Raw genomic sequence first — 14,621 nt, 5'->3', positions numbered from 1 at the left:
TTACCACTAGAGCTATTTTGACTGACAGTTTAAACCACGTGCATTTTTAATGTAAAAAGACGTATTAACTTTCAATGGCACAAAATATGGTCACCTGATTACATGGTATATTTGTGTACCAAACGATCAGTCGTGACATTTGTGTCATATTAGTGGCATTGATTGCTTCTCCTCACCTGCAAAGCACTTCAGGGTAGAACAGCATATTTTAGTAATCTCCTTTATACTTACACCCTGCCAGTCCCATTAAAAGGTTGAATGATTCTGAGATGTTCGTGATACCCGCGGCCAAATTCCTTACCATAGTTGGCATGACTTTTTGCAGGGCGTTGCTTTTACAGTGCTGCTCCAGATCTGCAACGCCTTGCCCAATTATTTCAGAGTGCGTAACCATGGGTATTCATCCTTTATAAAACCCATCGTCTCAATACTGCCATTTATGGATTTTTAAATTAACTACACATATGTTGTGTCTATTTTAATGACATGACAGCTTGCTTTGTGTTACACATTTTTGGTTTATCCTGGCTACCCCTATTTTACAAAGTACAGCCATCAGTTTTGATAAAGGTGCATTACAACTGAGATGACGTTTTGTTATTGGGGAGTAGCTGGCCAACACAAAAATGAGCCAAACAGAAAGAGCAAACATTAATTAAAAAAAAAAAAAACAGAAAAGAAACCATCCTGAACAAAGTCAGAAGTAACAAAATAAACACCCCTGCTCTCCACCCCCACACCTGTATTTAACAGGCCTTTAATTGGGCAGGTGTGGCTCATTAACCAATGGGCTGGTTCAAGACAATTATCATAAGAAATAGGCAAACAGTTAACAATGAACAGGTTTTGATGCACTTGATAAAATATGATCTGTTAATTGTATAGATGACAAACGGCCCTTGAACATTTAATATTCTCTAAACAGTTGACACAACCTAGCAATTAACATTGTTTTTAGGGGAGGTAAAGGCTCTCCTTCACACTTATAATCATTATTACTTTATTTATAGATATACAAAACACCTGGTAAACAAGTGATGCAACTTACCACGATACGTTTAAGCACATGCCCTAATATGTATTATTGGCAGAGTATGGAATGAAGGAGGCCGCTCAACAATAACAGCATCGCAGAGGATAGCGGTTGGTGTGTGCAAAGCAGTACGTGACCTTATGTTGATGTTTCCAACTGAGTTCACACGATGTGGATTAAAAAGGGACATCCGATTTGCGCAGCAACTGTGAATATCTATCGATACGTATTCTGTTTGGATGGGCTCATGTCATAATGTGAACCACTCCAGATACTATAAAAATCATCCCGTCTTTGCTTTTATTGCGTAATATTGCTGCCCTCGTAAATATTCCTCGATTTATCCGCAGTTGTAGGGCAGATATGGTTTACGCGGCCTTCGGTCACCTATTTGGTGTAAGAAAAGGACAGAGGAGGTATTAAACAGATATGACATGGAATGAAAAACTCTGCCATACATCTTAGTCATACAGTCCCTGGGATCACGCAATTCTGCAGGAGCTGACAAAACAGAAGGTCGTGCAGTCTTCTGATGCGGGCAAACGTGCCGCTCTTACAAGCCAACCCTGTTTACCGTATAGTTGACGTAGCAACTGCGATGAAAATCGCCGCAAGCACTTCATACAGTGATCATTTAAAATTCGGCCATTTTGGTTTCAGGAATGGATTAAATATGAGACAAAATTAACCATTTAGAGGTTATTCAGAAGGATTTTAAAAGTATTCACGTATCAGCAGATCTCTGGAACGAAATTTGTTCTATTTTACACATGTAACTACAAACCCATGAGCGGAAATAGAATGTCATATGTTTATTTTTCGCTGCCGGTGCACTGCTCAAATAGAGGAGTCGTACTACTCCGGACAAAGTAATAAAATGAACAATAGATTTACTATGGATTTCTCCCAGTTACATGTACGCACAGAGATTATGAGCGTAACATGGGTTGCTACTTCCACATGTTCTCAGCGAATGTTCGTTTGTGCTCTTGCGCTCTTACAAACTGACCATATGGAAACGTGGTGCAAGGCGTAAGTGTAACACTAGGTGGCAGGAAACGCATATAAATACGATTTCATGCTGGACTGAAGTGTTTGCATGTTGGGAATTCCGTATTGTATGACATAACAGATGGTAACTGCATTTTTGATAATTTGGAATTTTATTTAATTCCCATGCAAGCAGGTCCATGCATTTAACGACTGAGTTTGTTTTCATATTAAAGTACAAAGCTTGACAATCTAAAGTAGTTATTAGGCATTGGGAAAGGTCTGTTCAGTGTACTAAAAGAGATGTCTGAATAGTGAAGTCATTACTTGTCTTCACATTTTAACATGCTGTTACCCAGGCCATTAAATCTACTTGTCTGCATGTAATGTCTCTTCCCAGCAACAGTGTGCAGTGGTTCAGCCCTGTGTCGTGACAGAGAGGAGCAGTATAAATACTTGATGCTCCCTGCAGTGGAGGGGTTCAGGGAGGGGAACATTGCAGTCAAAATGTGTTACTGGTGCATGCAAGGGTGTTTCGGCAACATTTGCCCAATGGAGTCTCTACTGAACTGTTGGTCAGACCTGCTTGGGTCTCACGAAACAATTTGGAATTCCAAAGTAAATTAATACATAAAGGCAAAAATGATAGGAGTCCCTACTGATCTTGAATGGGACTGCTATATGTAGTGTTTGAGACAAATTTAATTACTTGAGCAGCACAGCTGTGAATACTTACATTGTAGCTGCCTCATTAGTTTTCCTCAGCTCATTCATCAGTTTTATTTTTACAATAATGGTACTGCAAAGCAATTTATTCACTAATTCTTGTCAGATGAAACCAGTCTGTCATACATATTATCCCATTATACTTCCTCTATTATGATCATACCTTATTCATCATCTGTTTTGTGTGGTAAATTAGTGTATTATGCTATGACTTGCCTTTACACATTCTTTTATTAGAAGAACAGAGGGACCTGAGTCATTTTTTTAGCATGTGTTGAAATACTACAACACCTTAGACTCCTGCATGCTTCCTCTAAGCTGGGATGGATTTTCAGTGCATCAGAGGGCTTGAACAAATGGCTTATTAAAGCCAACATTTGGTAATGTAGATTGATGTTCAGTGATTTTGTTAACTTGTACTTGGCAGACATGACCACCCAGGGTCAGTCTGTGTACCATAGTCACAGTGGAGTAGTCTCAGGCAGACACCACATTAAATAATTAAATGAAATGTTCAGCCATTCCGCAGTTTGCAGGTCCCTATTGGGATTTGTGGTGTTTTGAGATGGGGGGAATGTTTCAGAATCAGATTAGTGCTGATAAATCGATTTCCAGAGCTGTGTGTTTGGCTATTCAGCCATCTGGTTTTTAAATTGTCTGCAGAATGTTCAGATTTCCCTATTGCAGACTTGGGTTCCTGCCTCATTTAGCATTACAAACCTGTTCACTTCTAAATGTCTTTGCAATGTAAATGGTTGCTGTAGGGTTGATCTGTGAATATAGATGAGCTTGCAGCTTGTCCTTGAGTGTCTGTATGTGCGCATGTGCGTGGGCATGTGTGTGTATGCATGTGTGTACTGTGTGTGTGTGTGTGAAGTGGTGGTAGCAGAGTGGTGGTCACGATGGGTGATGGTAACTTACTCCCCCTCACTGTGGCAAGGTCTTTTAAGGTGGCTTTGTACATTCACAGACTAATTCCCCACAAATACAGCTGATATTACGCCTACACTACTGTCATTTTTGTGTAAAATATACACAATGCAGTCGTGGCAACAGTTGCTGCATTACAAATGCTTACCTCCCCCTAGATTGCCAGTTTGTTGTGTCTGCCTTTACTGTACCACATTCTGCTGTTTCACCGTGCTATACGTCATACATCACATGCTACACCCATGTTGCCACACTACATTACACTACAACATGCACTGTTTGGTAATTGCCATTTCTGTGTCGAACCTGCACTGGGGTTGGGATCCAGCAGCTTTCACACGACTGCAGGGCTCTGGGCTGTGGGACATCTGCAATGCAGAAGTCTATATATAGCAGTAGGTGAGGGGTGCCAGAAAGAGGGAGGGAGAGAGAGAGAGAGAGAGAGAGAGAGAGAGAGAGAGGGAGGGAGGGTGGGGAAAGGAGAGGCTGAGAAAAGAATGAAGGGAAAATGGGATAAAAAAAGAGAGATGAAAGATGTCTGGGGAGGTTATGCGTTGTGCATAAGAAGTTTGGGAAAGAGAGAGACAGGAGAGGTTGCACATACAGACAGAAGAGTGGGTTTGCTGAAATGTAAAGGAGGGATAGAGGTGCTTAAAGATGAACAGAGGAGTTACACACCAAGGGGACAGAATAAAAAGGGGTAATCCATATAGGATTATCACATCTGACACCTGAAGATATTACATTTCACATTGAAATGGAAAATAACAATGGTTCAAGAATTGTCCATGAAGCCATGGAAATACTAAAGTCAGTTAGTTTCATTTTACATAGGAATGGCCATTTATTTTGGGCCCAGTTGCCTCAAATTAGTATGCCTGAAAATTCCTGAAAGTTTTTTAAGCAACTGGAAATGAAAATATTAGTTCTGTGTGTCTGCATAGTGAACTGAACATGAACTGCACAGTCAGAAGGTTTTTTGATACGCATGTCATTCAATAGCTTCTATAAACGTTTACTGATTGATGTATTCAACGTAATTTGTAAATTATGATTATACTGCATCACTGGAGTTTACCAGCCTCACCCTCCCAAAATGATAGGCCATCCTTTGGGAAATTCTATGAGACAGCCAACAAGATTATCTCCTCCAGTAAATTTTCTTGACTCTGACTCTGATCTGTGATGCCTTATTCAGTAGTGCTTATACAGCATCTTACTAAATGAACACTTGCATCCTTTTAGCATCAGGTTTAACAGCCATTCCACATTAATGACCTGATCTGAGGGTTAAATATTTATTTTCTGGTACTGTGTGTTTAACCATTTGATATTGTAAAATGTATGATTTGTCAAATGTATTTAACTGACATATTTTGCAATATTTGCTCTATATTTTTCAATTTGCATATATTTTCATAGCGGACCCTTGAAAATAAGGGCCAAATATAATCTGTAAATATTATGAAACAATTAAGTTATCATATATATAAAACATATATTGAATGTATTACATGTATATCTTTATTGATAAATAGTTTAGCTGCAAAATGTCAGTGTAGTAATTAGTATATTATGTATAGAAAATGACATTGACCTTAAATTCTAGAAAAATTACATGTTAAAAGTGTTTGCAACATTTGGCAGTGCACAGATGCTCTTTGCACTGATAGATTAACGATTACTGTTAATTCAGCTATTCAGTCATTGTTTGTTCTAGTTTACTGGTTACAACTTGAACCGTTTTAGTAAAGAAGACCATCATGAGGATGGGTTTCACATGTTGACTGATGTTTCACACGGTGATGTTTGTTCATGGTTTCTTCCCATGTTGCTTTATGGTTAGGGAAACGTCTTTATGGATTGTCTGTTGTGCCTGGTACTGTATAAAAGTGCCTTCTCGTTTGCCTGGCAATGAAAAGTGAAGGGTGCTGATGTCAATTAATGTGTGTGTGTGTGTGTGTGTGTGTGTGTGTGTGTGGTGGTTGGGTAATACAGGGAGAATCACATAGGTTTGAGGTGTGCAAAGGAAAGGTAAATGAGATGAACTCAGTGACATTTCTGTTAGGAGGAGCAGCATAAGAAGAAAAAGACATTGTAATAGGACCACAGTGGCCAGACACATTTATTTAGAACGCAGAGATGTGATCAGATGACAAGGCTATCGCTGTGGCGTGGATTCGACCTTGATTTGTCGGGCTGAATGTGGCGATTTTCCGTCAGCAAATTTGTGGCTCTAGAGATGTATGCATAATTGAGCAGATTCATCTTTCTGCACCCCTGAGACTCATGGTAATAAAACAATAAATCTGTGCCCGGCCACAGCAACCAACAAACACTCCTGACTCCTATCTTTACGCTCAACATCAACCTTGTAATTAAACCAGCAGTTAAACGTGAATTAAAACCTGCAGACTACAGACTAGCAGGCAAGCACCTGTCCTTGCCAGGGCTTGTCTGTTAACCCTTTTCAAGATCCGCATTGACAGTTATCACAGTAAATCACATCGCAAGGCAGGCCCATTAATTTAAAAAGACTATACTGCCACATTCCTCAGCGCTGTCATGGTAGTGACATCAGGTGAATGACGACTTGCCGTATTTCTCCTGTGTCACTGAAGCCACACTTCTACTGATCCACCATCATTAGTTTGTATGTCAGCAATATGTGAGACAAGCTGAAGTAGGCATGTTTGTACTGTTGCCAGAAAAATTCCTTTGACAATGCTTATGGTAGCAAATTGGTAGCATGCTTATTTTATATATATCCATATACAATGGATAGTTCAATAGCAAATAATCATTTTACCTCTCATGCTGTTCAGCTGCATCCACGTATAATTGGCATCATTTGCCACAGATTTTTGTGTACCAAACAAGGCGGACTCTAAAGATATCCCAGGAACACTCAATTTGTTGAAATGCGTAGAGCTAAGGAAGGTTAATGGAAACCGGGCTTTTTCTTTGGTCTTCACCCACCTGTTCATTGCCGGTTTCAGAGCTTTGCCTGAAGTACTGTACTCCTTCAATTTGGTCTTGAGTCTGGCTCCAAAAGAACTAATTTACCGGACAAGGTTTGTGATTTGTGACATGCAGGGAAAGAGAGGACAGATTTGGTCCTGCTATCTGTTGCAGTTAGATAAGCCAAAAGGACAATAAATCTAACATCTGCTTATACTGGATGTGCTTCTGTGAGTAGAGGTGCAATTGGGGTTTGAGGGATCTGGTCACTGTGAGCCATTGATCACATCTTGTTATAGGCCCTAAGATTAATGCAATGACGAGTTGGCTTCTCACGATTGAGGTAATGTTTCTGTCAGGATTATTGAACGGGAATATGGCACAGAAACACCGCCCTGTAATGACTGCATTGGTCTTGTCAGTTCTGACATATCTTTTTCGACCTCCCAGTTTGCTGCGGAGCTCACAGAAAAATGGTGGAGAGGCAGAATGGATAAACACTCCCTAATCTGAGCTGCTCGGATCTCTCTTCATTCATCATCTCCTTGCCTGTTTGAGTTTATTCGATTTCATTTATTAATGTTGTACTCGTTATTGTTTTCTGAGATTTGTACATTTGTCTTTGGCAATTTCAGGTGTTATGTTGTGGAAAATAACATAGATTCTAGATGATTGGGAGCTTCTACTATTGGAGAATGTATTCATTTTGCTTGTACAACATTGTAGGTTATTATAGGTCCATTTATGTTTAAATGGGGAGAAGGTCAGTTAATTGGTTTAAATACATTCATCAATGGAAAAGGCCAGTTCTACCTGTTGGTAATGTTATAGATACTGTTGAGACATGCTAAAAACATAACATCTTTCATACAAGATTTTTCATGTCATTATGGCTTATTGTAACTATTATCCAAACTATTGTTGGAATTTTTTTTATTGATTTCATTATGAATACTGACATACAATAAGCACACAATTACAATAAGGTGAGTGTTTGGTTAATAAATGGCTTTATTTGGCTTTAGGGGGAATACCACTGCATGAGTTCGCAGTACATACAGTCACAGTAGTTGAACAGTAAGTGTCAGCAGTTCTGCAACACCTCTGATCATGTGAAAATGTGCGTGAAAGGTTGCTTTTCTTTATTTTAGTTCATGGTTAAGGCAACTACATTTTTACACCCAACAAGCAATTTCCATCCCAACCCCTCGTGTTTTCAAGCTCCAAGAATCAGGCCATGCAATCACTGCCTGTCGATTGGTTTATTCATCAGTGAAAGTCAGACGGAAAGAAAGAGAGTTAGACTAAAGCCACTAGGTTGCTCCAGCCTCCTGTGATTCAGTCCTGGTCCCTCCCTTCACACTGTTGTCTCTCGGGTTAAGCTAGCAACAAGTCTTGATGGGATAGAGCAATTAACAATAGGACACTATAGTTTATTGGCCAAACCCTATGGTAATTTACTCTATCCTAACCTGTCCGTTTTTGTGTGGGTTCCTGCAATCTGTTCAGATTTCACAGTGCACTAAACTCCAAACAGTGCTGTCTGCAGAATTCACATTTATGCAGTCCCTCTACCATATTTTTTTCAATGCCCATTCACAGTACAGAGTACACACCATTAGTGAAGCAGTGCAGAATTCCCTGTAGCGAGGGAGGATGGTGAAAATAGCCCTTATCTGCGCCACTGCACCCTAAGCCCATCACACCACAGTGTCTGCACTGCTGTCGCCTGCAGCCTTGAGTGGAGGGCTGTCGCTGTCAGACCCAGCTGTCCTAGTCCAGCTGACCTTTACCCTGTCCAGAGCAGGCTGTACTGAAAAACCCTACCCGTCAGACCTATAGTCTCTCAGCAGGAATGCCGTATGTCTTGAGCCCGAGCCAATCATTCCACAGGACTGATCTAGGAGCGCTGCTGGGCAGTTCTGTGAGGCCACACCCACCAGACCATGTTTGCCTGAGCTCTCCGTACCATACTGATGGCGAACCAGGCAGAGACATCATGGCAACACCTTTCCCCCCTCTGACTGAGAAAGCGGAACTGGTCAATGCACATTAAGACACATAATTGCACATCCACTTAAAGATAAATTAATCAATCGAGAGGCAGTCTTGTTTTCAAACAAAAAAGGTACAGTACAATAAATAGCAGCAGTCTTGTATTAGTTTCTACATTTTCATTCCCAGAAGAGTTCCTCTGCAGTGCGGAGCTGCAGTGTGACGCCTCCTACTCCTAACTCTACCAGCAGAGCACTCCCCCTAAAATTCTCAGTTTAATTCTTTTATTCAACTTTGCCTTGTTCATCGTGCTGGGGCCATTGCAATGGAAGAGATCAAGGGATCGAAGGAAAGATGGATGGATCATTCCACACCTCCTAAACACTAACTTTGCCACGTATCATTGTGTTTTCTATCAAAGTGTGGAGAGATGGAGAGAAAGAGAGTGATGGATGGAATGTTCTATTCCTTTTTCTCAAGTGAATGAGTAAGAGAGAGGAGTGAAGAACACACTTTTCTAACAGATGTCAGTATCCACTACATATTATTTGTGTCATGTGTATGTTATACTAATGTAACCCACAGAACAAACTTTCTCTACACTGTCTGGATGGTTGCCCTGCTCAATCATGTGAAACTTCACAAAGTAGAACTAATCTATATTTCTGCTTTGATTTAAAAGCCAGAGACACTGTTGACATTGGTTTGTCAAAGTATTGGTTCCAATGCTTTCCAAACCGTTTTCTTGTTATCAAATAGCACCTTAAAATGGACCAGGCCAAGTTGGTCACTTTGCACTAATCTCTGTGCATTCTGTAGTCTGAGTGCCACCGATGGAGAACCCACTGTCTGCTTCACATTGATTGCATTTTAACCATAATGACAGTGAAATGATATAAAAAGGTGGGACATTCTGAGGAAAGACCATCCATGCATTCTTATCTGACTGATACTCTGACAAGGCCTTCTCCTTGTTTAGCAGTCTGGACTTTCAGAAATCCCTCTGTGTCTGCTCTGAGCCCTGCCATTGCTATACTTGACCTGCACTCTGAGATGGTCTCTCTGTGCTGTGTTTGGGTAATATCACTGGTTATACTTGGTGTGTATCAGTGTGCTATGTCAATAAGATACATCTTGCTGAACTAGCCAGATGCTCTGTATTTAAACTGTTTATCAACTGTTTCTTTCCTATGGTGGGTTTGCTTTTTGAAATTTATATTGTACATCCATTGTGGTCCAGTTTGAATACATGGACTGCTTATAATCAATGATACTCAGAAAAACAGAGGGACAAGATTGTGTGTGTGAGAGTGTTTGTGTGTGTGTGTGTGTTTTTGTGTGTGTATGTATATATGTTTGTCTGTGTAAGACAGAGACGTAGAGAGATGGAAGGGGAGTGACTGAGTGAGTGAATGAGTGAGTGAGTGGGTTTGTATGAAAAGAAAAACATAATGCAAGCAGTTTAGCTCTTGCTGTTCTTGGTTCCAGCGGTTCCAGCAGCTCCTTTCTTCTTGTCCTTCTCGTCCTTCTCATCCTTCTTTGGCTGCTCCTCCTCCTCTTCCTCCTCCTCTTCTTCCTCCTCCCCTTCCTCATCACCTTCCTCTTGATCCTCCCCCTCCTCTCCCTCTTCTCCTCCTTCTTCCTCTCCCTCTCCCTCTTCCTCCTCTTCCTTCTCTTCCTCCTCCTCTTCCTCCTCTGTTTCCTCTGGCTTGGCGCCGACCCTCCTGTAGGGGGCGGAAGCGCCCAGTGGGTAGGAGCGGCCAGCTGAGTAGGAGAAGCCAGAGTAACCTGACTGCAGGATCGCCCCACCCACTGTGCTCAGACGACACTCCTCTCCCTCCAACAGCTTCCTGAAAAGACAGAGAAATGCAGTGAATGTACATGTATAGAATGTATTGGCTGCAGCATACATATTTCTGATCTGATGCTGTAGCTTTTCCACACACTCACATTACTGTTAGATGAACAATGTCCACGTTACAACACACTTAAGGGAGATCTGACCATTTTACTTTACTATCCCGGCAGTGTGGTATGACTGTGATTGGCTAATTATGCGGATGTAACCCCAGCTCTGCAAACATTCTGCAAATGACTCCAGTGCTACAGCATTGGTCCAATGCTGTGCCTTAGCCCAACACCCCCCCCCCACAGAGGCATATTGCGTCTCTGACCTGTAGGCGGCAATCTCGATGTCCAAGGCCATCTTGACATTGAGGAGGTCCTGATACTCACGCAGGTGGCGAGACATCTCACCCTTGGTGTTACGCAGAGCATTTTCCAACTGCTGGATCGTTTCCTGTGGCAGAGAAACACACAGTCGCCCACATTTTTATACAAGGATCTCAGAAGTCATCCCAGCACACATAAAAATCAAGCATACTGTAACACTCTCTCACACAGGCCCTACACATCAACCCAACAAGCTCACAAAGATTTGACATATATTCACGCACATCCTTTTGGACTTTCTCTTAAAACTGACAAACTGAAAATTCATTTACTGTAACATATGTTGACATATTTGCAATATTTAATGCTGCAATACTACAGTTCCCTGGTAAACTGAAATACTGAGTACTTACTGGTACATCCTGAAATATAAAGTAGCACACACAACTCACACAGGTAGAGTGCATATGTACCACATAGTGGATCCACACTGGTCTCCTGTTTTCCAGTGTGTATCCTACCTGCGTGAATGCAGTCACTGACCTGCAGCTCTGCGATCTCTCCGCTGTGGCGGTCCTCCATCTCAGCCAGCTGCCTCTCCAGGGCCTCGTTGTGACCCCTGAGGGACTCGATTTCCAGGGTGCGGGCCTGCACCTGCCTTCGGTACTCGCTCAGCTCCTCCTTGGTCTGCTTCATGGCGTCGGAGTTGCGTGCGGCAGCCTCCGTCACGCTGGCAAACTTGGAGCGGTACCACTCCTCAGCCTGCTGCTGGTTCCTGGCGGACAGCGTTTCGTACTGGGCCCGGATATCCTTCAGAGCCACTGCCAGGTCTGGTTTGGTCATGTCCATCTCCACTGAAACCTGGTGTGGACAGAGAAGACAGCAAGGTGTGTGGGTGTGGGGGGGTGCTAAATACACTTAAATGCAAAAAAGATGATTTCAAATTAACAGACATGATAAAATATTGTGCAGCTACTTGGATATATTGGTGAATCTATGGCTGATACAGATTACAGTGGGATATACAATATATGGCTTGTGTGCTCTGTTGAAGCGGCAGAAATTTGCTGAGGGGAAATAAATCGATCGCTGAATCAGCATCCTGTGCGCGAAGCGAGGGATGCTGACTGACTGTCAATACGCGTACACTTTACATCGCATGTAATGCCTCTTATATTTGTCTCAGGAAGGCTGAAGCAAATCTCTTTTGTACGAATTGAGTTGCACTTGATTGCCTTTTTTATACGGGCTGGACGTATCTTCAGGCATTAATTTCATAATAATTTGAAATTCCTAGAAATCGTCTAATTGGACCGTTGATTCGGTCTTTTAATGTTTTATCTATCTTCATATACCTTCAAATCCCCATATAACTTTAAACTGTGTTTTATATAAATACCTGCATATTCACTCACGTAGCTAGGATACCAGTAACAGAACACAGAACTGACACCTCTTACAGGCTCTACTGTGTATCAGTAATTCATTTTATGATAACCTTGCAGATCACTAGAAATCTGTTTGCTATATTAGCAAGTATGTCTGCAGTCGTTTTAATTAGTTGTCTTTTCTGATCATTTTAAAGTATTTTATATTTAAGTATTTTATATTCTTCCTCCGAGCCACCGTGTTCAGAAATTTTCTATTTACTCTGTTTTTGGGTGTCGTATTGAGAGCAGTCCCTGATCTGCTTCCTCACACTTCCGTAATCTGGAGTGCACAGCACCAGACCGGCTGATGCTGAGCACTGAAGGACACAGCTCATGCAGTGCCCCGCTCCCCCCGTTCGGAGCCACACCTAAAAACTGCGCTACTATTTATCTGCGACACGAAAGCTTTATTACCCCGACTAGCGCAAAACTTACCGACCTCACACTCGCTCAATCACAGTTAGCAATACTCAAGTTCATCGATCAATGGAAGTTCCTCTCTTAATTATAGCTCAGCCAATAGTTTGCTTTTCAAGTATTAATCGAAATTGATCTATCGCTACGGTTTTTCCACGTTTATAAAAACTTGCGTCTTGGCACGAAGACAAGGATGTAGCACTGCGGAACACTTCATCTTACCCCAGAATGGGTGGGTTGTCGGGATGGTACCGTATTACGCATTTCTGAAACTGCAGTGCCCGTAAATTAAGGAGATTTCCCATCTGGTGTCACAATGCGCTGTTCATGTTCTTGTAGTATAAAACGGACAGTACGCCAAAACCCATAACTATGGGTCTTAATTTTCACATAGACTGCTACTGTGCTTAAAAGTTAAGGAGGCACAGAGGGTGTGTTGCAAGTTATACTGGGACATTGTGCACCTACAATAAAGTGACTACATGTAGTTAATTGGGGTTATCTGGTCTACGTATATAATCTATTGTCCGTTATGAAAATCATGACAGTAGAAACTTTGTGCTGCTTTTCATGTTTTTGAATTCCACCCTTTATAGGTCACGGAAAAAAATAACATTTGATCTTTTGCAACCGTTCAAAGTGCATTGTGTTGCATGACAAGAATAATGATTATGATGATGGTGAATGTTAGGATGGTGACTGAGATAAAGGTGAAGTTTCGCACCTGTGTGGCTTGCAAGGACGCCTGCAACTCTTGCAGTTCCTCCTCGTGAACTTTCCTGAGGAAAGCTATCTCATCCAGCAGTGATTCAACTTTCTTCTCGAGCTCAAGTCTTGACAGCGTAGCGTCGTCCACGTCCTTGCGGTACCCCTTCAGGGTGTTCTCCGCCTCCTCGCGGAGCTTCGTCTCCTCCTCGAACTTCTCCTTCATGCGATCCAGCGCCTCATTCATCTGCACGCAATCAAGGTGCATCTGGCTCTTCTCGTGGGTCAGCTCCTCCACGCGCGCCCGCAGTTCGCGGATCTCCTGCTCATACAGATCATGCAGGCGCGAGGGTTCGGAGTGGCGCTGGCGCAGCAAGGTAACCTCCGCTTCAAGCACCTTGTTTTGCTGCTCCAGATTATGCACCTTCTCAATGAAGGTGACAAAGCGGTCGTTTAGGCCTTGTAGTTGTTCCTTTTCATTGGTGCGGATGATCTTCAGCTCGTTGGTGATAGCAGTGGATTGCGACAGGTCGACGGTGGGGTCCGGCAAGGACGAGAAGCTGCGGCCGGAACCCAGCTTGCTGCGGTAGCTGGTGGACAGCATGGAGGATGGTGAGCCGTAGCTACGGTGCTGTGAGACAGAGCGGTATCCCGCTTGGAGGCGGGACGGGCTGCTGCTCAAAGAAATGCGCCCAGAGGCTCGCGGGGCGTCCCCAAAGATCTTCCGATAGGAACTACTGGAGAACATGTCGCTGGTGTAACTCATGTTTAGCGGGATCACTGAAGTGCTGTCCTTCACTTGCTGCAGAGAGCTCGGTTCCCACTGCCTGCGAGTGAGTGAAAGTGAGTGTGTGTGTGTGTGGATGTGGGAGAGAAAGTGAGAGATGCGAGTACAGTACAGCCAGGACAGGTGCTTATATAGCCAGAGATCTGTGGCATCATTTGACGCAGAGGCGGCAGCAGAAAAGGGGAAACCTGCAAGCTCCTGCAAAAAGCTCTGTTCCCTGGGGAACACAAATTCACTCACGCTGCTCATTTTTAGCCTTTTAGCTGCAAAACCCCTTATCTCTGTATTGAAACGTGCTTCATGCTGCGCCGAGTTAACCTACTTTCTTCAAATAAAATACTTTATGATTTTACATCTGTTATTTTCCTTATCTATTTTATATAATTTAATATATTATTATTATTATTATTATTATTATTAGCAGTATTAGTATTAGTATTATTATTATTAGCCTATTATTATTAGCAGCAGTAGT

The 14,621-nt window shown here is 42.3% G+C and overlaps 1 protein-coding gene across 1 annotated transcript; it reads right to left on the bottom strand.

Annotated features, from left to right (window-relative positions):
* Window positions 1-7,637: 7,637 nt before the first annotated feature.
* zgc:65851 (uncharacterized protein LOC321113 homolog) lies at window positions 7,638-14,290 on the bottom strand. Its single transcript, XM_036526675.1, has 4 exons — window positions 13,379-14,290; window positions 11,351-11,668; window positions 10,810-10,934; window positions 7,638-10,485 (listed from the first exon to the last, which is right to left on the bottom strand). The coding sequence occupies exons 1-4, from the start codon at window positions 14,123-14,125 to the stop codon at window positions 10,098-10,100; spliced, it is 1,578 nt and encodes a 525-aa protein (XP_036382568.1). The 5' UTR covers window positions 14,126-14,290; the 3' UTR covers window positions 7,638-10,097.
* Window positions 14,291-14,621: the final 331 nt, after the last annotated feature.

Source organism: Megalops cyprinoides, chromosome 4, assembly GCF_013368585.1.
Source record: "Megalops cyprinoides isolate fMegCyp1 chromosome 4, fMegCyp1.pri, whole genome shotgun sequence".
Lineage (NCBI taxonomy): Eukaryota > Metazoa > Chordata > Actinopteri > Elopiformes > Megalopidae > Megalops > Megalops cyprinoides.
This window is presented reverse-complemented; position numbering and strand designations above follow the sequence as displayed.

Coding starts and splice junctions, on each gene's coding strand:
- zgc:65851 (XM_036526675.1), bottom strand. CDS start 14,125: ATGAGTTACACCAGCGACATGTTCTCCAGTAGTTCCTATCGGAAGATC. Junction 11,669..13,378: donor CGTCCTTGCAAGCCACACAG/GTGCGAAACTTC, acceptor TGTCCACACCAG/GTTTCAGTGGAGATGGACAT. Junction 10,486..10,809: donor ATCGAGATTGCCGCCTACAG/GTCAGAGACGCA, acceptor CTGTCTTTTCAG/GAAGCTGTTGGAGGGAGAGG.